Source organism: Saccopteryx bilineata, chromosome 1, assembly GCF_036850765.1.
Source record: "Saccopteryx bilineata isolate mSacBil1 chromosome 1, mSacBil1_pri_phased_curated, whole genome shotgun sequence".
Classification (NCBI taxonomy): domain Eukaryota; kingdom Metazoa; phylum Chordata; class Mammalia; order Chiroptera; family Emballonuridae; genus Saccopteryx; species Saccopteryx bilineata.
In genome coordinates, this window is record NC_089490.1 from 141958113 (window position 1) to 141982527 (window position 24415).

The window sequence follows — 24415 nt, forward strand, 5'->3', positions numbered from 1 at the left end:
CACATAGGAGAAATGACCGTCTGCTTCTCTCCCCTTCCTTCTCCCCCTTTTCTCCCTCTTCCTCTCCCACAGCCAGTTGCTCAATTGGTTTGAGCGTGGCCCTGGGCACTGAGGATAGCTCTGTTGGTGGTTGGTCCATGTGCATCAGCCTCAGGAGCTGAGGATAGCTTGGTACTTGAGCACTGGCCCCAGGCAGGGTTGCCAAGTGGATCCCAATCCGGGCGCATGTGGGATTCTGTCTCACTATCTCCCCTCCTTTCACCTAAAAAATGAAATAAAAAGAAGAAGTATGCATAAGGAAAGTTATCTCAGTTATTTGAAAGCTCAAAGAACTAGACACAACCTATATGTCCAATAGTAAGGGATTATTTCAATAAACTGTAGTGGAGCCATGCAGTAGCATCTTATGAAATCACTAAGTATACTCTTTTTGAAGAATGTTTAAGATCATGAACCAATAAAAACAGCTTTATAAAACTGCATCTATGGTTTTTATCCCAATTTTGTTTTACACACACACACACACACACATACACACACAGACACATCACATAAAGCAAAATCATGTAAATTATAACAGTGGCTATCTTTGAAGTTATCTATTAAAATTCATTATTTCTTTATTGTTGTTTCCAAACTTTTATGGAAAACAAAGATGATTTCTACAATCAGTTTTGAATTCAACCAACACTTCTCTAATATTTAAGCCTGCAACTGCCTAATAAAAATATACTGCAAGCCACATGCAACTAAATGTTTATTAGCCACCTTTGTTACCTTTGAGCTAGATGCTGAATACACAACCTTCTTTGCTTCATCCACATGAAGGCTCCAGATCTGAGGTTTGGTGGGATCTTCGGAGCCTCCATCCTCAATGGTGAACTTCTCCTGGCCAGAGAGAAAGTTCCACAAGCACAGTGTGGTCCCTGGCGGCAGAGATGGCCTGCGTCCCTTTAGCGAACACTTTTACACACCTCAGCTCTCCTGCAGCGGGCCAGGGTGGGGGAGAGTATATTAGCTAGGCATATTTTGACCTTTCAACTACCAAAGTGCCTATTGGTTTGGAAATTCCTTGGTTTGCCAAAGAAAGAATGAATGGATTTGAACATCTCCAAATTAGGAATAATGCAATGTTTATAGCAACATGTTAAGAAAAATATATGGACAGTGTACATACTTAGTTTGCAATGACATGACAATTTACAAATAAAATTCACACATTGAATGAACAATGGTACGATTCACTGTATGCTCACAGAGTTGATCAACCATCACCACAGGCTAAGTTTGGAATATTTTCATAACATCACAAAGCTAACACTCCCTCCCCTTTCTCTCCTTATTAGTTTAGCCATTGTAAAGTGTCTAATTCAGTGGTACCTAGTACAATTACAATGTTGTCTATCACCTTTATGTAATTCCAGAATATTTCCATTACCCCAAGAGGAGACCACTGTTCCTCATTAGTAGTCACTCCCCTTTCCTCCCTCTCACACTAGCAACTGTTAATCTGCTTCCTGTCTCTCTGGATTTGCCTGTTCTGGACATTTCATATAGATGGAATCACACACTTACGTGGCCTTTTGTGCCTGGCTTCTTTTATTTGATATAATTCCCTGAGCTCCAGCCTCATGGTTTCCTTGCTGTAAACGTGCCAGCTTCCTCCCCATCTTGGTGCCTTTGCACTGGCTGTTTCCCATGCCTAGATGCTCATCCCACCCCCCAGCCCTTTGCACACCTCTTCCTTCACACCCTTTGTGTCTTGGCTGAAATGTCCCTGCTTAGAGGAATGCCTTCCCTAACACCTTAAGTTGGTCACTTTGGGTACTGTAGCTCAGGGCATGCTGTTTTCCTCATTACACTTATCACAGTGTGTAATGGCTCACCCTCCCAAACATGTAAGTCTGACTCGGGCCAGGATTTGGGTGAGGCAAGTGAGGCACTCTTCTGGTGCAAAATTTAATGACACACCAAATCACTGAGTTTCTTTTATTGCCTCTGATTCCAATATGGCTTGGCACAGTACTACTGTTGATCCTGTCTTTATTTAAGACAAATTTATATTTATTCATTGTGGTTGTTTTGCATTTATTTCCATTTTTAAAGAACATTGTTGAAATATTATTTATCTTGATGACTAAGGTTTGATTAACTTTGGGAGCAGCCCTTTAAATTGTGCACCCAAGGCGTGCGCCTTACTACCCTCACCCTATTCTCATCCCTGGTCTGTTTCTCTTTAGCCTCTAGAACAGGACTGGTACACAGCAGGGACTCAAAAACTGAACAAATAAAATGAACCATGGTAGTGATGGACTCTACAGAAATGTAAACTCTAGTGTGCTAGATAAATTGCATAGATGACCACACTTTACCTTCCTTGAAATATACCTTCTGCATTATGGCTCTAAGACTCTATATTCACCAAGATATAAAGTCTATTTCCCTGCTCATTGATTTTAGGCTGTTCTTGTGATTTCCTTTGGCCAATAGAATGTGACAGGGTGCCAGTTCCAGGCCTAAAGAGACCCTGTACATTTCTGCTTGCCCTCTAAAAACTCTGCCTCTGCTCCAGCTAGCCTGCTAGAGGATTAAAGATCATGTGGAGCACAGTTGAGTTTCTCAGCTGAGAACATCCTAGGCCAATCAGCTCCCAGATGCCTCACTAACTGATCTCAGGTGTATGAGCAAGACTGCTGAGTCCAGAACTGCCCAGCTCAGTCTGGCCTGAATTGCCAATCCACAGACAGTGAGCTAAGTAAACAGGTATTGTCTGAAGCTACAATGTTTGGAGGTGTTTTATTATGCAGCAATAGCTAGCTGATGCAGGATCAAAGCCAGGATTTTGATACAGAGAAGTGAATTGGTAGTGAAGAGATTCTGGGGATTGAGTGATTGATGTGGGACACTAGGAAGAAGGTGATCATAAACCACGTCCTGAGCCTCACCTGTGTATCCAGTTAGGATGGGAATCACCTGCTGCTCTTCCATGTCCCACACAGCCACGATGCCATCCTGGGTGCCCACCACCAGCAGCTTCTCTTCCAGGCTCCATGCCATGGCTGTGATGCCTGTGGCCCACGAGAGACAACAGTGAGGTCATCAGCTCCCATATATCAGTGCTCAGACATGAGGTCCTCTGATGGGCCCCCACTTCACTGATAGAGCCACTGAGGCATGGACAGATTCAGCCCCTGTCCAGAGCCACACACTTAGGAAATAGCAGAGCCAAGATTTCAAAGCAAGAGCTGTCAAACACCAGATTCAGATCTTGGCTGTAAGGTTTATGTTGCTCTTAGGGACTAAAGCTTGGTCCTAAGTGTCTCTCCAGTTGAGTGGTTCTCACTCAGGAGCAATTCTGCTCCTTGGGGGATACTGGACTGTTATATTTTTCATTAAACCAGATTCAGTCTCAGAAGCCTTCTCAAAACAGCATTGGTCTGAGCATGTCAGCCTCAGGCACTAAAACTGGCTCAGTTGATTCAAGCATCGGCCCCAGATGGGGTTGCTGAGTGGATCCCAGTCGAGGCACATGCCAGAATCTGTCTCACTATCTCCTCTCCTTTCACATAAAAAAAAAAAAAACAACCTGGTGAGAATTGTATGATAAAAACCATTCTGGCCTGACCTGTGGTGGCACAGTGGATAAAGCATCGACCTGGAAATGCTGAGGTCGCCGGTTCGAAACCCTGGGCTTGCCTGGTCAAGGCACATATGGGAGTTGATGCTTCCAGCTCCTCCCCCCTTCTCTCTTTCTCTGTCTCTCCCTCTCCTCTCTAAAATGAATAAATAAAAAATTAAAAAAAAAACAAAAAACCATTCTGCCTACATCACACTCATTAGAATGCGTTTTAAAAAAATCTGAATTGCCTGACCAGGCAGTGCACAGTGGATAGAGCGTCAGACTGGGATGCAGAGAACCCACACTTGAAACCCTAAGGTCACCAGCTTGAGCATAGGCTCATCAGCTTGAGTGCAGGGTCACTGGCTTGAGCATAGAATCATAGACATGACCCTGTGGTTGCTGGCTTGAGCCCAAAGGCCACTGTCTTGATGCTCAAGGACTCTGGCTTGAGCAAGGGATCACTCACTCTGCTGGAGTCCCCTGGTCAAGGCACATACGAGAAAGCAATCAATGACCAACTATGGTGCTGCAACAAAGAATTGATGCTTCTCATCTCTCTCCCTTCCTGTCTATCTGTCTGTCCCTATGTGTCCCTCTCTCTGACTCTCTGTTTCTGTCAAAAAATATCTGAATATAACTAGTGTTGGTGAGGATACAGAGAAATAGAAAGAAACCTTTGAGCACTGTTGGTGGGATTGCAAAATGGTGCAGCTGAAAAACAGTATGGAAGTTTCTCAAAAAGTAAAACAGAGACCCTAGCAGGAGAGCTCAGTTGTTTAGAGTGTTGTCCCAGTATGCCAAGGTTGTGGGTTCGATCCCTGGTCAGAACCTTTATAAGAATCAACCAATAAATGCATAAATAAATGAAACCACGAATCAATGTTTCTCTTTCTCTCCCTCCTCTCTTCTCTCTCTCTCTCTCTAAAATCAATCAATAAATAAAATTTGGAAAAAAGTTAAACATAAAATTACTATATGACTCAGAAATCCCACTTTTGGGTATACATACCAAAAGAATTAATAGTCTAGCCTGACCAGGCGGAGGCGCAATGGATAGAGCGTCAGACTGGGATGCGGAAGATCCAGGTTCAAGACCCCAAGGTCGCCAGCTTGAGCGCGGGCTCATCTGGTTTGAGCAAAAAATCTCACCAGCTTGGACCCAAAGTCACTGGCTCGAGCAAGGGGTTACTCAGTCTGCTGAAGGCCCGCAGTCAAGGCACATATGAGAAAGCAATCAATGAACAACTAAGGTGTCGCAACGAAAAACTGATGATTGATGCTTCTCATCTCTCTCTGTTCCTGTCTAACTCTCTCTCTGTCCCTGTAAAAAAAAAAAAGAAAAGAAAAAGAATTAATAGTCTTAAAGATATTTGTACAGCCATGTTCACAGCAGTATTGCTTACAACAAAAGTATTTATCAATGGGTGAATGGATAAACAAAATGTGGTCTATCTATACCAGTGGTCCTCAACCTTTTTTGGGCCATGGACTGGTTTAATGTCAGAAAATATTTTCATGGACCAGCCTTTAGGGTGGGATGGATAAATGCACAAAATAAAATTATGCAACTAGCATAAAAACTGTGATATTTTTAAATATAATTGTCGAACTTACAGTATTTATTGGGCTAAGTTAAAGGAGAAACGAGCATGTCCTCATTATTCAGGCTGTATTTAAATTCGTTATTCTGACAATGTTTCATGTTATTTATTTTTTCTCTGCGGACCAGTACCAAATGGCCCACAGACCAGTACTGGTCTACAGCCCGGGGGTTGGGGACCACTAATCTATACAGTGAAATATCATTCAACACTAAAAAAGAAGGAATTCTGACATATGCTATGACATGGATGAACCTTAAGGACATTATGTTGATTGAAATAAGTCACACACAAAAGGGCAAATACTGTATGATTCTACTTATATGACGTCCCTACATTAATCAATTCATAGAGACAGAAAGTGGAAGAATGGGGGCCAGGGGCTGGGGGAGGGGACTTAGTATTCAATGGGGCAAGAGTTTCAGTTTGGGAAGAAGAAAAGTTCTGGAGTTGGATGGTAGAGATGGTTACAGAACAATGTGATTGACTTAATGCCACTGAACAGTGTGTTTAAAAATCATTATGATTGGCAACTTTATGTTACATGTATGTTACCCCAATTTAATAAACAAAAACAAATAAAATACTATCCTGGACTAAGCATCAGTATTAGAGGAAAGCCAAAGCACCAAGTGACTTTCTGTTCCCATCCTGAGGAAGTGAAGGTCAAGACCAAGCACACATGACTGAAGGCAGTCACGTCCAGGGAGGGCCCAAGGACCTGGATGCTTGGCCCTGCTGGAGCTTTCTGCAGGTCAGGAATCAGACAGCAGATAGTGTGGTGTTATGTCTCAGAAAGGGCAAGAGCAATCTAATCAATTTTTCAAAACTAAATAATAAAATTGTACACTGTATTCTGCTTGTTAGTTTCTCATGCATGATGTCATGTTTCTGCTTAATGAATTGGATAGCTGATCTCTCCAAGGCACCTCAATCCTGGAGAGATTGGGGCCCTCCACTTGCAGTATTGTTGCTGCCTCATTCCTTTCTGGCTCCTCTTCATGAGACCCTGAATACCAACAACACATTAGACTCAGAAATTCTTCAATCTATAGGGCAGCCCAATGACTTGCCCAGAGAGCTAAGAATGATTTTTACAGATCAATGTTTGCAATCTATGGGATGATAAGAAACACCAACTTCGAAATACAATTAAGCAAAATGTTATTCCTCAGAATGAGAATCCCCTTTTTCTTTCTCATTAGTAGACCTGAATTACCAAAAAAGTCATGCTCAATTATTATATTTTGAATTTCATCAGTAAAAAAATCTGTGGGAATATGTTTTCTCTCTTGTTATATTAAGTATTGACATAATTTCCTTGATTTTATCTGAAATATCACCTATCTGGTTCTTGTCTAGAAACAGGTGCTGGGTCAGGGTGGAGGAATAGGCACTGCTTTGGTAATTTTCACTTCAAAGCCCTTCCTGGTTCAACTTAAAGTTCTAGAGGCTGGACTGGGAGAAACCCCAAAGATGTAGACAGGAAAGGTGTGTGAACTAATAAAAAAAATCCAGCTACTGGATCAGTGAGGGGAGTGGGCTTCTAGTGCTCAGTATAGAGAGACCCCCACCAGGCCAACCCGACTCACCCATGCCCTGGAGCTCCATGGCTGGGCGGCACAGCTGGAAGACTTCTCGGACCAGGCCCACCTCGGGACAGTCCACATAAGGGGCGCACAAGTTGAAGTCATCCAACAGGCTCTCAATGCCCTCAGAGACACCCCGGCAGGAAATCCAGTTCATGTTGTCTGCAGGGAGAAAGGGGTTAATGGGGAGTACAGACTCCCTCCAGTTCATCCTGGGAGGAGGGCTCTTACCTCTCCAGTTCTCCCAGAGGTTCTCACTCTTAGCACTGCTGACATTGGGACCAGATTATTCTGTGGTGGGTAGTCCTGTGCATTGCAGGGTATTGTGCAGGATCCTTGGTCTCCACCCACCAGATGCCATTAGTACCCCTCAAAGTCACAATAATCAAAAACATGAACTTTGCCAAGAATCACTCCTGATCACCTCAGGTTGAGAATCACAGGAATGAATGAATGATAGATGATAGATAGATAGATAGATAGATAGATAGATAGATAGATAGATAGATAGATCAAATAGATTAGACAGGCAGATGGATAGACAGAAAGATGTCTGAATAGATAGATGATGGATGGATAAACATAAAGGTGACTGCTATAGATGACAGAGAGAGACAGAAATGATAGCTAGATAGACAAACAGATGGTAGAGACAGAGATGATGGATAGACAAAAAGAAAGATGGGTGAATAGACAATAGATGGATAGATATAAAGATGATAGAAATATACAGATGAGAGAGATAGAAATGACAGAAAGACAGGTAGATATGATAGATATAGATGGGGGATAAATAGAGATAGAGACAATTGATGATATATTGATAGACAAATAGAAAAAGGATCTCTCTTGTTCTAAGGCTGACTTTCTGATCCTTTGCACGATCAACTAGTACTCAATGCCAGTTGCACCCCTTCCCCAAGTCTTGACACCAAAATATCTCCAGACACTGCCAAGTGTCCCCTGGGAAGGGGGTGCAGAACCATACCAGGTGAGACCCAGTGCCCGAAAAAGAACCAAGGATATTGACTTTTGCCCTTTGCTCTTCCCAGGCTCTGGAAAGGACAAGCATAGCGGAGGATCAAGATCTGCTTAACCTGCTCCAAGGTGGGGCGGAAGGGCTCACCCAGCACCTCTTGCTTCAGCTCCTTGATGCGGCCTGAGTGGAGCAGATGATAGGGCAACTCCTTCAGCTTCTGCAGGTTTGCAACAGTGTCTGAGAACCACAGGGGCTAGGGGGCCACCTGAAGAGGAGGAGATGGCAGTCAGGTTACCACGTGAGCTCATTCATTCACTCCACAAACATAGGCCAGGCTAGGTACCATGTGATATTGGAGGGAGTAAGAACACAATTTCGGACAGAGATACCCTATACCTACCACAAGTTGGGTTGGGGAAGGGGGAAGGATGTGGGGATCAGGGAATCTAAGGGGCACCTGAGCAGAACCTCAGAGGTAAGCAGGAGTCTGTCTGGTGAAATGTGTCAGAAAATAATAGGATTTCTGGGTAAGGAAATGGCTTGTGCAAAGGTTCAGAGGCAGGAGAGAACGTGATGAGAGTTTTAGGAGAGCTGAATTATAAGACAGAGTGGATAATTATGGTGGGGAGTGAGACTAGGGAGTTTGTAGGCAAAAGATCTTGAATATCAGGTTGAGGAGGTTGGACAGGACACGGAGGGCACTGGGGAGGCATGGGAGGTGTTAGACGAGAGGCATGGTCAGACTGCATTGTCAGAAACGTTTCTTTGGAGGATGGACTAAAGCAAGAGGTCCTGAGGCTGGGAGGCCTGGAAGGAGTACAGACCACGACCCAGGAGGAAAGGATGAGACTGAGCCTACAAGGGCTGTGGGTACAGGGAGAACTGTGAGTCATCAGAGAGAAGAAAAGGAAGCACCAAGAAGCAATCAGGCCTGGCCCTGGCTCTGGCCTCACCTGTCCATCTGGGGAGAAAAGAAAAAAGAAAAATCTAATGACAACACAAGACTTACAAGTCTATTTGCTAGTTGTAATCAATGTGCTACACAGTTATGGAGGACAGTCACCTCGGGAAATTGACAGAAGAGTCCATGGGAACTCTCTGTACTCGATTTGAAACTCTTCTGTAAATCTAAAATAATTTCAAAGCTAAAAGTTTTTTAATAACTTATACGTTTTATCTCAGAGAGAGGGGAACACGAAGAACAAGTAATCAAGATGGAAGAAAAACCTGGAAGGCTTCCTGAAGGAACAGGCATTTGAGCTAGGACTTGAGGTTTTTGAAAGACAAAAAATAAGGGGCAGCACACCAGCTAAGGAGGCCAAGTCTTAGAGTTCCTGGGCATAAAAGAAGAAAGACTGGAAGGAAATGTGTGAATAGTGCTTGGTCTTCTTCACACAACATGGTGGAGGTTGAAGGTGGGGAATAGGAGTGAAGACACCTCACCTTGCGGTCCAAGTTCAAGGGCTTCCCCACCAGTGGCAGGGTGATGAGTTTCTTGGTGCCCTGGCTCCAGGCCCCCAAGAAGTCAGCCAAGATTCCCTGCCTCTTGGCATTCCCGGGCTCTGACAAGTAGCGCTCTCGGACCACCTTGGCCAGCCTTCTGCAGAGAGAGGACATGGACTAGTGGACCTGGGGGACCAGGCAAGCTCAGAGTCGGCCATGGCCTTCCATGAAGCAGTTCCCAAATGAAGGTCCACCCTAAACCACCATCTGGATGCTCGCTAAGTCTGCTGACCACCTGTCCTATTTGTTACCTAACATTTATCTCTAAATTGGCCCTCCCCCACCCCAAATACATTTACTTTACAAAGGAGCCTTTGGGCTCCTCATGTTAAACAAATATAAGTCACTGTATGATACAGCAATTCTACTCCTGGAATTGTATACAGTATATATATCTACTCTGAATATATACCAAAAGAATTGAAAACCTTGTGCACGCAAGTTCATAGCGGCACTACTCACACTCACCAAAAGGTGGAAACAGCCTAAAGGTCCATCAGTGGATGAATGAATAACAAAATAGTGATACATTCATACATTTATATTTATTTATTTATTTATTTATTTATTTATTTATTTATTTATTTATTTATTTATTTAGTATTTTTCTGAAGCTGGAAACCGGGAGAGACAGTCAGACAGACTCCCGCATGTGCCCGACCGGGATCCACCCGGCACGCCCACCAGGGGCGAAGCTCTGCCCACCAGGGGGCGATGCTCTGCCCCTCCGGGGCATCGCTCTGTCGCGACCAGAGCCACTCTAGCGCCTGGGGCAGAGGCCAAGGAGCCATCCCCAGCGCCCGGGCCATCTTTGCTCCAATGGAGCCTTGGCTGTGGGAGGGGAAGAGAGAGACAGAGAGGAAGGGGGGGTGGAGAAGCAAATGGGCGTTTCTCCTATGTGCCCTGGCCGGGAATCGAACCCGGGTCCCCTGCACGCCAGGCTGATGCTCTACCGCTGAGCCAACCGGCCAAGGCCCATTCATACATTTATAAAAAGGAATGGAGCTTTGACACATACTACAAGGTGGATGAATCTTGAAAATATGATGCTGAATGAGAGAAACCAGACACAAAAGACCACGTGTTGTATGATTCCATCTATATGAAATGCCCAGGACAGGCAAACACACAGAGACAGAAAGTGGTTAGTGGTTGCCAGGGGCTATAGGGGGATGGGGAGTGACTAATAATAGGGATGGGGTCTCCTTTGAGATGATAAAAATATTCTAGAACTACTTAGAGGTGATGGTTGCACAACATGGTGATTGCACTAAGTGCCACTGAATTGTACACTTTAAAACAGTGAATTTTATATTCTGTGAATTTCTCCTCAACTTAAAAAATAAGTTAGTTGTGTTGGAGTTGGTGCATGGACACCCTCGAATGCTGTGCTGAGTGGACCTGATTCTCTGGGAATGGGGGGAGTAGAGGATCTGGATCAAGGGGGAGCCTGACCGGTGAGTTCTTGCTCTTGGGCACTCTGACAGCATGACCTCTGCAGTGGACCTCCCTGTGGGCGATGGTCAGGAGTGTGAAGCCATCCACGGGTCTCCTGGCCAAGCAGTTTCCCAGGTCACGGCGAAGCCTCACCCAGAGCAGGGGTGGGAAATGCAGCAGCTCCTTGCTGGGTGGGGCCCAGTCCTGGTACACAGCCTGCGGGACCTCATCATCCCTGGACAGGATGTCCTTCAGCGCTGCCTCTGAGAGCCCGTGCCCGGAGGAAGGAGGGAAACATGGCTGTGTCTCCTGCAGGTAAAAGACACGGTCACCAAGGGAGGGAGGGACATGGCCAGCTGCATAGTGTCCTGCCTGTCACAAAAGGGTTTACCCTGAGGATCAGCATTTGGACAGTGCCCAGGCCCAGTGGCACTGATGCCTGGTTCCAGCTGTATACCCAACTGGTGAGACTTTCCTGATCTTTCATTCTGTATCCACACAGTTACAGAACCTCGAACCATCTCCTCCCTGGGTGAGAAGAGGGAGGGAGAGAGGAGGTAACTTAGGAAAATAACGCAGGAACCAACAGTACCTTCCCCGACCCACCTCATGTCTCCTGGCCTGAGAAAGGGTGGAGTGAGAGAAAGGGAGTGGCTTTAAATAGGACGATTGACTGACATTTTGGTGCTGAACTGAATGGGCTTTCTGCAAGCATGAAATGGGAAAACTGTGGATTTGCCTGTAATTGATAGCATTGTAGGGATGGAGAATATCTGAGTTCATTTCAGAGCAGGGAGAGAGGAAGGCTGGCTTCTGTTTGCACTCCACTGGGTAGAAACAGCTTGTGTAAATTTTTAAAAATTCTCTGATGTTGAGAAAAGTCCTCATTTTGATCAAGACATTTGCCACATTCTTCACATATACAGAATATCTGCTCATTAGAATTTTTTTTATTATTCAGTGAGAGGAAGGGAGGCAGAGAGACAGACTCCCACGTATGCCCTGACCCAGGATCCACCAGGCAAGCCCATTAGGGGGCGATGCTCTGCCCATCTGGGGCATTGCTCCATTGCTCAGTACTTGAGCTCTTCTTAGCTCCTGAGGTGGAGGCCATGGAGCCATCCTCAGCGCCTGGGGCCAACTTACTCCAATCGAGCCATGACTGCAGTATGGGAAGAGAGAGAGAAAGAGAGAGAGAAAGAGACAGATGGGCACTTCTCCTGTGTGCCCTGACTGGGAATTGAACCTGGGACATCCACATGATGCTGGGTCAATGCTCTACCACTGAGCCAACTGGCCAGGGTCTAGAATTTTGTGCTGTATGACAAAGTGGGTATCAACATCAGAGAGAGAGAGAGAGAGAGAGAGAGAGAGAGAGAGAGGCAGATGGGCACTTCTCCTGTGTGCCCTGACTGGGAATTGAACCTGGGACATCCACATGATGCTGGGTCAATGCTCTACCACTGAGCCAACTGGCCAGGGTCTAGAATTTTGTGCTGTATGACAAAGTGGGTATCAACATCAGAGAGAGAGAGAGAGAGAGAGAGAGAGAGAGAGAGAGAGAGAGGCAGCGGACAGGGTCTCTCAGGTTAAGGCAGACTTCCTCACACTCAGCACTGCTGACCCTGGGACTCAGTCATTCTCTATAGGACTGTCCTGTGCACTGCAGGGTGTTGAGTCACATCCCTGCTCTCCACCCATTAGATATCAGTAGAAGCCTCCCACCCCGAGTTATGACAAAGAAAATGTCTCTAGACATCATCAAGTGTTCCCTGGGTGGAGGAAGAAGAATCTCCCCAGCTGAGAACCACTAGAACTCAGATCTGCTTCGAGGGCCAGGGGCTCGACCATCACACCACACCAACTCTATCTGCAAACATATTTTCATTGAATTGAGGCACTGAAATCACCTCTCCTATAGATACCATCCTTAACCTGCTTTCCCCACCTGGAGGAGGGGTATTCCTATACTTTGTGATGCCCCCTACCTTACTAATTGGATCAGAATTGGGCCAAAAAGGTCAATGGATTTCTGTGTCCCCAGATTTTACAATTAGGACTCAAGAAGGAGTCATTGGTGGAGTCAGGTCCCCGAAATGGAAGCTCAGGATGCCAACAGAAGCTTGAGGCAAGCTGAACTTCTGGGGAGGAGGAAGGAAGAATCTAGATCAAAAGCTAGTGTGTGGACAGAATCCAGAGGGAGAGAGGTTGAGAAACTGCCCTGATTTCTGTGGCTTGCCAGTTTCCATGACAACTCTGCTTCCTCCATAAAGACAGCATCAGAGTGGCCTCATGGCCCAACCCCCTTCTTCTGGAATATTTCCCGGTCTGTCTTTGTCAAGTCCTTGCCAGGCCCCCACTCTGGGGCACCATTGGCAAAATCTGGGGTATGCTCCCTGGAGTTGGCTATACGGGGCCCTGGGTTCCTGAGCTCCTCCCTTGATCTTGGCATAAAGCTCTTATTTCTTATGTGTTAGTGTGAGTGAGATTCTGTTCCTGGCAAACAAACCAACCAACCAACAAACAAACAGAAGCCCGTCTCACTGATCTCTGGCCATCTTGTCTCACTTGCAGTGAAAGACTAAGATCAGAAAGAGGAAAACTGCCTGACCAGGTGGTGGCACAGTGGATAGAGCGTTGGACTGGGATGTGGAGGACCCAAGTTTGAGACTCTGAGGGTTGCCAGCTTGAGTGCGGGCTCATCTGGTTTGAGCAAAGCTCATCAGCTTGAGCCCAAGGTCGCTGGCTCGAGCAAGGGGTCACTCGGTCTGCTGTAGCCCCATGGTCAAGGCACATATGAGAAAGCAATCAATGAACAGCTAAGGTGTCGCAACGAAAAACTAATGATTGATACTTCTCATCTCTCTCCGTTCCTGTCTGTCTGTCCCTATCTATCCCTCTCTCTGACTCTCTCTCTCTTTCTGTCTCTGTCAAACAAAAAAAGAGGAAGACTGCTCCCAAAACTGCAAAATTGCATCATCAAGCATTTCTGAGGATGGGCTCTAGTGGTCCTGATGGCTGTTTTTATTAAGGGAAAGCTCTATTGTCTGATGTGCCTGCAAATTGGAACTGGCCTTGATTCACCCTCCCAGGAGCAGGAGCTCGGCCACGAGTGCATCTGATGAGCACACTCCCCTCTCCTGCTGTATTTCGGACTCACTGTCCATACCTAGCACCTCTGGCTCATCAGAGTTTGAAGCCCGGAAACTTTCTCTGGGCTGAGTAACCTCATTTCAGCCTTCATTCCCTTAAACTCTATAAACACACTGGAATTGGATTTTCCTGTTCGAGTTTTGCTGACCCCCAGGCTACAAGCCTGAAATTAGATGTAGACATAAGCTTGAGGTTTGTTTCTTCAGAAAAGTTTTGCTTTAAGGAGATTTATTTTTTGAGATCTCCCCACATATTGTTTATGAATTACAAAGGGGAACGTTGCAAATTTATAGTGGGAAAAAAAATTGGTGCCCGATAAGGGTTGAGCATCACACAAGTTTAACCTGCATGTGATCACAAGGAAACATCAGACCAAACCAGGCGGACAGAACTACAATCTTCTCCCCTCCCAGTAGGTGTGCTCCCTGGACCAGCAGTCTCACTTGGGAGAAACACTGGGTCCCAGGCCCCACCCCAGACCTGCTGACCTAGAGGTCAAAACTGGATCATGCATGGTACATTACCCATTAAAAATTGAGGAATGTGGCCCGTACTTTTCAAAAGGACAAAGACAGCAGAATGTTCCAGATTATAAGAGACCAAAGAGACAACAACTAAATGCAATATATGATCCTGAATTAGCAGATATAAAGGACATTTTTGAGACAATTGTCAAATTTTGACTATAAACTATGAATTAAATAATATTATGTCAGTGATACATTTGCTGAGTTTTATAATTGTCTTGTGAAGTTCTGCTTGTCCTAGTTCTTGGGAAATATATGACATATTTAAGGGTAAAGAGGACTGACACCTGTGATGAATTCTCAAGGGTTTAGGGAAAAAGTGTGTGTGTGTGTGTGTGTGTGTGTGTGTGTGTACATAGGTTAATATAGAGACAGAGATTAGATAGATAAATAAAAAGAAAGCAAGATAGAATATAAATAAAAAGGATTTTAAATAAAAAGAAAAATAGCTAGCTAGAGAAATAGATGATACATCAGTAAAAAAATATATAGAAAGAAAGAAAAATGATAGATGATAGATAGATAGATAGATAGATAGATAGATAGATAGATAGATAGGAAAATGGAAGGAGGGAATGAAGAAAAAGATTGATAAATGAGAGGGAGAAAGTGGAAGAGAGGGAGAAACAAAGCTAATGTGGCAAATTGGTGATTCTAGAAGAAGTGCATCTGGCAGCATGTCTCAACAAGAGCCTATTCTGCAGACAAGGGACACTTGGCAACGCCCTGAGACATTTTTGGTTGTCGTTATGGGGACTGGTGCTCCTGCTACCTTGTGGGTGGAAGCAAGGGATGCTGTTCACCATCCTACCATGCACAGGAAACCCACACACACTGCAAAGAATGATCTGGCCCCAAGTGTCAGTAGTGCCAAGACTGAGAAAACCTGATGTGCTGATGTGTGGGAATTCTTTGCACTATATTTTGCACTATGGGAGTCCTTCCCATATATATAATTTGAAAGTACTTCAAAGTAAAAATTTTACAAAATATTCTATTTCTGTCTCCATAGAAACAGAAAGCAAAGTAATGGGTGTCAAGAACTGGGGAGCAAGAATAGGGAGGGACTGCTAACATGGATGGGGTCTCCTTTGGGGGTGATGAAATGTTCTAGAGATGGATGGTGGTGGTTGCTCAACACTGGGACTGTACACAATGCCACTGAAATGTACACTTTAAAAGAATGAACTTAATTTTTTAAAGCTTTTTTAAAAAATTATTGATTTGAGATAGAGAGAGAGACAGGTAGGGAGAGAGATGAGAAGCATCAACTCATAATTGCAGCACCTTAGTTGTTCATTGATTGCTTCTCATACGTGCCTTGACTAGGGGCTCAAGCCAAGCCAGTGACCCATTAGTCAAGCCAGTGACCTTCGGCTCAAGCCAGAGACCATGGGATCATGTTGATGATCCAGGATCAAGCCAACAATCCTGCACTCAAGCTGACAAGCCCACACTAAAGCCAGTGACATCAGGGTTTCAAACCAGAAACCTCAGTGTCCCAGGTCAACGCTCTATCCACTGCACCACCGCTGGTCAGGCAAGAATGAACTTCATAGTATATGAATTGTTGTGGGTTGAATAGTGTTTCCCACAAATTAACGTCCACCTGAAACCTGTGAATGGGACTTTATTTGGAAACAAACTTTGCCCTGACCAGGTGGTTCAGTGGATAAAGTGTCATCCCAGAGTGCCAAGTTGTAGGTTTGATCCCTGATCAAGGAATGTCCAAGAAGCAATCAATGAGTACACAACTAAATGGAACATCTCTCTCTCTCTCTCTCTCTCTCTTCATCTTTCTTTCCCTTCACTACTCCCTCTCTCAAGTCAATGGAAAAAACAAATAAATGAAAAATACTTTGGTGAATTGATCAAGTTAAAATGAAGTCATCTTGGATTAAGGTTGGCCCTAATCCAGTGAGCAGTGTCCTTACAAGAAGAAGGAAATTCAGACAGAGGTACATAGAGGGAGAGGCCACGAGATGACAAAGACAGATTGGAGTGATGCCTTTAAAAGCTAAGGAACACCAAGAAAAGCCTAGAACAGACTTTTCTGGCACCTGAGCATGTCCATCAGGGAATGAATGAATAAAGAAGATATAGATATAGATATAGATAGATATAATAGATATAGATATAGATAGATATAATAGACATAGATAGATATATAGATATAGATATAGATATAATATATAAAATAATATTACTCTGCCATGAAAAAGAATGAAATATTGCCATTTGTGACAACGTAAATGAACCTAGGTGATAGAATACTAAGTGAAATAAGTCAGAGAACAACAACTACCATATGATTTAACTTATATGTGGAATCTAAAACACAAAACAAAAAATACGCAAAACAAAACAGAAACAGACCCATAGATACAAAGAACAGCTGATGGCTGACAAAGGGGAGGAGAATGGGGGATGACTGGAAAAGAAAAAATATATGATCTAGAACAAGGCTAAATTGAAAACAATAATAACAAAGGTCAGATTAATATTATAAACTATTATCAGACTCTCTCAGATCTGTAAAACGTTTTCACCTGAGATTTCTGAGAATTTCCTTGTTTGTTCTCAAAAAAGTAGAATTTTATCTGTAGAAATTAGGACAGAAAGCACCTTTCAAAAAAAATGCATTGCAACTAATTCTTCTCAGTAAAATGTATTAAAACATATGAGTTGTATATTAGATTACAACTTAGTCTATTAAATCATTTGTTTTTAAAAGAGTGACTTTTGTGTAATATGTTTTATATTGTTCTTGTACATGAGCTCTACTTACTAGCATAAAATATAAAATTAATTCAGAATTTTTTTTAAATGAGTGAGAAAACAGAGACTTACCGGGAAGACGCAATGTAGCCCAGCACTCGGGCCACCAGGAGCTGCCCATGGGTCTGCTCCAGACGGGCACACAGCTGGTGCATCATCTCCTTAGCAGTGGAGGCCAGAGGGGCGGGCACAGAAAAGGAGGCCCATTTCCAGGCCTCCTCAAAGGCCAGCCTCAGCTGCCCTGGGTGCCCGCACTCTGGGAGGCTGGCCCAGAGCAGATTCCTCTGACCGACAGCAGGAGCTGGACCATCTCTTGCCCTTGGTTGCTGGAGAGCGGTTTCACCTCCCAGTAGGATTCAGGGTTCATGAGTGTCTGCTGCAGGGTGCCTAAGACTCCCGGCTGTCCTGAGCAGGCCGAGAGGATGAGATGGACCCTCGGGGGACACTTGGGAGGCAGTCAAGGGGCCCTCCGAAAATGGTGGATGAAGTCCACATCATCCAGAGAGTCTAGCAGGATCATTAGGGACTCAAAGTTTCGGCAGGAGACAGTGTGCAGGAGGGTGTGGAAAAACTGGACCACCCTGGTGTGGGCCTCCAGGATCCAGGCAGGAGGCAGGGGCAGCCCGTAGGCCAGGCACACCCGGAAGCAGATGCTCTGGAGCAGGCTGCGGGTATCAGAGCTCATCTGTGATGTCCCCAGGAGCCGCAGGACAGTCACCATCTTGCAGCCCAGCAGCCCCAGCATTTGCTCAGCCAGCTTGCACATCAGAGCTGTCTTTCCAATGCCTGGGGGGTCCGAAAAGCACCAGGAGCGTGTGGGGGTGGCCGTCACTCTGCCGGAGTCACTGTCCCACCTGGGCTAGGAGATCTTGGCACCCACAGAAGGTCCTTGTGGCCTTAGCACTCAGCCCCAAGTGGTGGCGGATCTCCTGGTAGAGCCATGCCAATCCCTGCCGACCTGCTTCCAGTTCCCAGAGGCGCTCGAGGACCTGGTGGTTAGCCCTGGCCACAAACTGCTCCCCTAGCTCCTTCAGGTACCGAGCATGAGCCTTATTTTTGGGGTTCACAAGGTCACAGCTCCATGACAGGTGGTGGGCGGCCTTGAGGACTCCGGGCTGCCTGTCAGCGATGCATCCCTTGAGGCTGCTAAGAAGGTTCTGGGCCTCCGTGTCCAGGCAGCCATCTGCAAGCCGGTCCACCATCTTTAGGGTACAGTCTTCCAGGACGCGTTTGTTAAGGTCTTGGATCTCTCTCAAGAAGACAGTGGCCCTTTTCCAGTCTACCTGAATCATTACCAGCTAGAAGCAGCGGTCATTGGGACTTGGATGTGAGCTGCAAAGTATAGAATTGTGACAACAATTCCAGTGCCATGCGGACTTTTCCTGGATGTGGACTTTTCCTGGACTCCTGCTCCTTGTGACAGCTCCTAACAGACTGAACTGGGGTTGGGTTGCATTTTTCAGGGATCTGGCATGGTGTTGGGGCCAACTTGGACTTGGTGAACATGTTAAGGACACTACTCTTTTATGGATTCTTGCTGTATTGGCCAAGAGTTTGTTTAAAGGCTTTAATCACTGTAAAAAAAAAAAAATAGAAGACTAGATAAGGAAGATGTGGCACATATACACCATGGTATACTATTCAGCCATAAGAAATGATGTCATCGGATCACTTACAACAAAATGGTGGGATCTTGATAACATTATACGGAGTGAAATAAGTAAATCAGAAAAAAACAAGAACTTCAGGATTCCATACATTGGTGGGACATAAAAACGAGACTAAGAGACATGGACAAGAGTGTGGTGGTTACGGGGGGTGGGGGGGAGGGAAGGAGAGAGAGGGGGAGGGGTACAAAGAAAACTAATAGAAGGTGACGGAGGACAATCTCTCTTTGGGTGATGGGTATGCAACAGAATTGAATGACAAGATAACCTGGACATGTTTTCTTTGAATATATGTACCCTGATTTATTGATGTCACCCCATTAAAATAAAATTTTATTTATAAAAAAAAAAAAAGAAGACAGTGGCCCTCTGGTCCCCATCTGTCAAACTCAGCAGGCCCTGTTCTATCTCCCACTCAACGACTGCAAAAATGGAAAAGGAAGGAAGAGAGTGCGATCATCATTGTGTCATCAACTGGTCTGAGTGGGTACACTTGGAAGACGCAGTTGGGAGGTGGGGATTGGTCCTGAAGCTCAACATGTACCAGAATGACATGGAATAACCATAGACAACATGCAAATGAATGCTCTTGAGTATGTTCCAATAAAACTTTATTTATGTCTGACCAGGTGGTGGCGCAATGGATAGAGCGTCGGACTGGGATGCGGAGGACCCAGGTTCGAGACCCCGAGGTTGCCGGCTTGAGCACAGGCTCATCTGGTTTGAGCAAAGCTCACCAGCTTGGACCCAAGGTCACTGGCTCGAGCAAGGGGTTACTTGGTCTGCTTGTAGCCCCATGGTCAAGGCACATATGGGAAAGCAATCAATGAACAACTAAGGTGTCGCAATGAAAAACCGATGATTGATGCTTCTCATCCCTCCGTTCCTGTCTGTCCCTATCTATCCCTCTCTCTGACTCTCTCTCTGTCTCTGTAAAAAAAAAAAACACAAAAAAAACCCAAAACTTTATTTACAAAAATAAATAGTGGGCTAGATTTGGCCCTCAGGCCATCCTTTGCCAGACCCTTGTCTCAGAGTGTGTTGTAGCTGCCCTGACAACCTGTATTTTCCAGAACCAAAGGCCCACACTGACTTCTTGGAGGCCATTGTTTAGAAATAGCAGTCACTTTTAAACATATGTACCCTGACTTATTAATGTCACTCCATTAAAATTAATAAAAAAAATAGCAGTCAGACCCAAGAAGTTATTTTTGAAGCTTCCCTGCACTCAGCAAAGGCTCCTAGCTCTTTGCAGCTATGTGAGCCAGGCCCTTAGAGACAGAACTTAGTCTCTAAGCCAAAGACAAGAGCCACTTGAAAGTCCTCCATGGAGTGACCACACACCCACTTCAGCCTTCTGAATAAAGGTCAGAGGTATAGAGGCAACTAACAGTCCCAAAAAAGGACCCTTCTTGGACATGAACCAATCCAAGACTATCCTCAAGCTGTGTGTCCTTGTACAAATCACTGCACCTCTCTGATCTGTTTTCTTTCCTGTAACATGGATATACTAGTCCATCTTGAAGAGCTACTATGAGGATTTCCTATGAACGAATACTTGTGAAAAGCTGACTGTCATGCTGAAGGAACACACATAGGCACACACACACAAACACAAATGTGTGCCTGTAAAAGTGAAGATCTCTCTAGATTGTAACAATGTCCACTTCTTGGTTGTAATATTGTACTCTAGTGTTTTTTTTTATTCATTTTTTTTTTAGAGAGGAGAGGGAGAGACAGGGAGAGATAGGAGAGACAGAGAGAGAAGGGGGGGAGGAGGAGGTGGAAGCATCAACTCCCATATGTGCCTTGATCAGGCAAGCCCAGGGTTTTGAACCGGCAACCTTAGCATTTCTAGGTCGACGTTTTATCCACTGTGCCACCACAGGTCAGGCAATATTGTACTCTAGTTTTGCAAGCTGTTACCTTTTGGGGGGTGGACTGGGTAAAGGATACATGGTTGGTAGTCACAAAATAAGTCACAGGGATGTCAAGTACAGCATAGGGAATGTAGTCAATTATATTGTAATAATTATGAATGGTGCCAGATGGGTACTAGACTTATCAGGAGGATTACCAAGTAAATTATATAAATGCCTAACTACCTTGCTGTACACCTGAAACTAATATAAAATAATATTGAATGTCAAAATAAATAAATAAAAAGTAGGTCCCACCCAAAAAAAAGTAGATCCCCAGGCTCTCCCACCCCCTCCTCTCTCTCTCCCTCCACCTTGCTGAGTAGCCCCTGGCCTGCCTCGACCACTCCAGGGCCTGTAAATAATAAACTCTTTTTTCTTTAAAATAAAAAAAATAAAAAAGGATACATGGAATCTCTTCCTACTATTTTGGCAGCTTACTGTGAATCTCTATTTCAAAATAATAAGTTTTATTAAAAAGTGAGCTGAGCAAGGTACCTAGACAACCAGGTGTCCCAAGATGCCATTGTTGATATGCCCTGTGCTTTCTGCTACTTTCAAGGCGTTTCTATCTGTTCTTTCATGTGGGATATCCTAATGGACTAGATCTGACATTGCTGCTTAGAGCTCAAATGAGGTTATAGCTGAAATAAGACCCTTTAAATGCCACAATGTCTCCATGATGTACTAACTCTGACTAGTTTCATTTTACAGATGAGAAAACTCATGCTCTAAGACTGCCAGAAATCAATACAGTTGGAGAGGGGCTGGCTGAGCTATAAATCCAGCCCCATCCCAAAGCACAGACCCCAGACACTGATTGTGGCCTTGAGGGCAGACATATCATGAAAGCAATTAGTATATTTAGCTTTGTGTCATAGAGTAAACAATAGCAACATAGTAAGTGTTCAAATAAGCAGTAGTCATGAATATTATTCACATAAACAGTATATTCAAAATTGATATGTCATTCCTATTTTAACCAAAGGACCAAGGTTAGCATCACCTGTGATGTTGGGTGGGCATCAGGAACCCCTGATAGGGTGGGATGGAAAGGGAATGTCACCTTTGTGATCTTCCTCTCAGAAATCTAGAACCCCAGTCTAACCACAAGAATACACCAGACAAGCCCAGAGTGAAGGACATTTTATAAACCTCCTGGCCAGTACTCCTCAAAAACGGTCAAGGTCATGGAAAACAAGAGAAGACTGAGAAATTGTCACAGACCAGAGAAGCCTAAGGAGACATGTCAACTAAACACAATGTGGGACACTGGATAGGGTCCTGGGACATAAAGAGAATGTTAATGAAAAAACTGAGGAAATCTGAATGGAGTCTGCAGTCTAATTAATCTTCATGTGCTGATGTTAAGTACCAGTGTTAATTTATCACCTCCCGCAAATATATTGTGATCACATAAGATGTTAACTTATCTGAGCAAAGAATATACAAGAAGTCTGAACTATCTAACTTTATCACTTTCCTGTTAATCTAAAATGATCCCCCCAAAAGTTTATTTTTTTAAATAGATATGTCTTTACTAGAATCAATATACATCTAGCCTGACCTATGGTGGCACAGTGGATAAAAGCATCCACCTGGAATGCTGAGGTAACCAGTTCAAAACTCTGTACTTGCCTGGTCAAGGCTTATATGGGAGTTGATGCTTCCTGCTCCTCCCCTCTTCCCTGTCTCTTCTCTAAAAAAAATGAATAAATAAAAAAATATACATCTAATAGATAACAGTTGATATATTAAAAAAGTATTAATAATTGATAAATTAAAATAGAATTAATATAAGTTACATTTAATATCCTTAAATAAAACAATAGATTTAATTTATCCACATAGTTAATATGCTCATAATCTAAATTCATATATTTAATGTTGATAAATTCATACATTAATTTTAGTAATATATAATATATGATTGAGATATTTTAATAAAATTAAATTTATATATTTAATATGTTTATAAATGAATTTATACATTTAACATTTTAGTAATAAATAATGTAATTAATATATTTTAATAAAATTAAAATACTATTAATATAAATTACTACATTCAATATGTTTAAATAAATCAGTACATTTAATGTTTATAATAGAATATAAATCCACATATTTAATATGTTCATAATATATTCATACATTTACTAAGTAGATAAATAAATATAGTTAATATTTTTAATAATATAAATTCATATGTTTAATAATTTGGGTAACATAAATTTCTATATTTAATATGCTTGGTAATATAAGTTGACACACTAATAACCCACAAACTGATGTGTTACTAACCCATGAGCAGTAATAAGAACCCAAGTAGCAGGAAGTGGTGGAGAAACGCTGCATTTTCAGAAAAGTCTTTCTGGTATCTGGAATGGAGGGGCCCTGGCTGGTTGGCTCAGTGGTAGAGCATTGGCCTGGCATGTGGAAGTCCCAGGTTCAATTCCCAGTCAGGGCACACAGGAGAAGCGACCATCTGCTTCTTCACCTTCCCTCTCCCCCTTCTCTCTCTCTCTCTCTTTCTCTCTCTTTTCTTCTCCCATAGCCATGGCTCGATTGGTTCAAGCAAGTTGGCCCCAGGTGCTGAGGATGGCTCTTTGGCCTTGCCTCGGGCACTAAAATAGCTTGGTTGCTGATCAACGGAGAAGTGGCCCCAGATGAGCAGAGCATCAACCGGTAGGGGGCTTGCTGGGTGGATCCCAGTCTGGGTGCATGCAGGAGTCTCTTTGCCTCTCTGTTTCTCATTTAATTTTTAAAATGATGATAAAAAAGTAAAAATAAAAAGAATAGAGGATGACCTAGGTGGAGGGTGGGGTGAGAACCAAGGGACCAAGTGGGAGCTGAGTGATAGCCTCAATAGTCACAGGGACTAATCCCTACTCTCACCTTTGGGCAGATGAGACCCCACCTTCCTGGGCCTCAGTTTCCACCTCTGAGGCAGGTGCAGCAGGACCAGACAATTGAATTCTCAACAGGGGCTAACTTGGACTAACACAGGGGGAACCACTCATCCAGCTTTCCAAAACTGTCCTGGGTTTGGCCCTAACAGTACAGTTCTGCATCTCTCGAGTCTCCTGGTCCAAGGCAAACAGGAGGTTGTCTTAGACAACCAAAACCAGGACTCTTCCTGAGAGAAGGGATGGAGCCAGAGGTGGAGAAGAGAATCGTCAGAAACCAAGACTTAACTGCAACAGGGCTAAACTGTTTTCAATCATCTGTAAAATGACCTTCTCAGAACCAGGAGTCTGGAAGCTAGGTTGGCTTGGCATTTATAGAAATGTGGACTGTGGCATTTAGACAACACTAGATGTCTATTCTGAACACATGGGCGTTTCCCATGGATCTTGAAGAAAGTCTCACTACCTCACCTGACTGGTGGTAGCGATGCCACTGCTCCTGGGTGATGAGACCCAGCCTTCTAGCTTCCTGGGCTCCACAGCACAGCACAGAATTCAGGGTGGCCTCCTCAGGCCCGTGGGTCTCCCTGGAGCCCAAGGCCTGCAGTACATAGGTGGGGGGCACGGCGTTCTCATCCCTCTGGAAGTGGTGATCCACCAGCTCCAGGTGGATAGCTGGGCCTTCAGTGCCTCCCACTCCTTCTCCTCAATCAGTGTGGGGACTGGACAGG

General features: G+C 44.2%; 1 protein-coding gene across 1 annotated transcript in view; it reads right to left on the bottom strand.

Moving 5' to 3' along the window:
• Positions 1–18472, bottom strand: part of NWD1 (NACHT and WD repeat domain containing 1) — a 40661-nt gene extending 22189 nt beyond the window's left edge. The window contains 10 exon segments of the mRNA XM_066252644.1: positions 778–922; positions 924–984; positions 2946–3068; positions 6816–6974; positions 7939–8056; positions 9235–9411; positions 10801–11006; positions 17260–17481; positions 17484–17982; positions 17984–18472. Coding sequence (XP_066108741.1) covers positions 778–922; positions 924–984; positions 2946–3068; positions 6816–6974; positions 7939–8056; positions 9235–9411; positions 10801–11006; positions 17260–17481; positions 17484–17982; positions 17984–18391 — 2118 coding nt within the window. The 5' untranslated portion in view covers positions 18392–18472.
• Positions 18473–24415: the final 5943 nt, after the last annotated feature.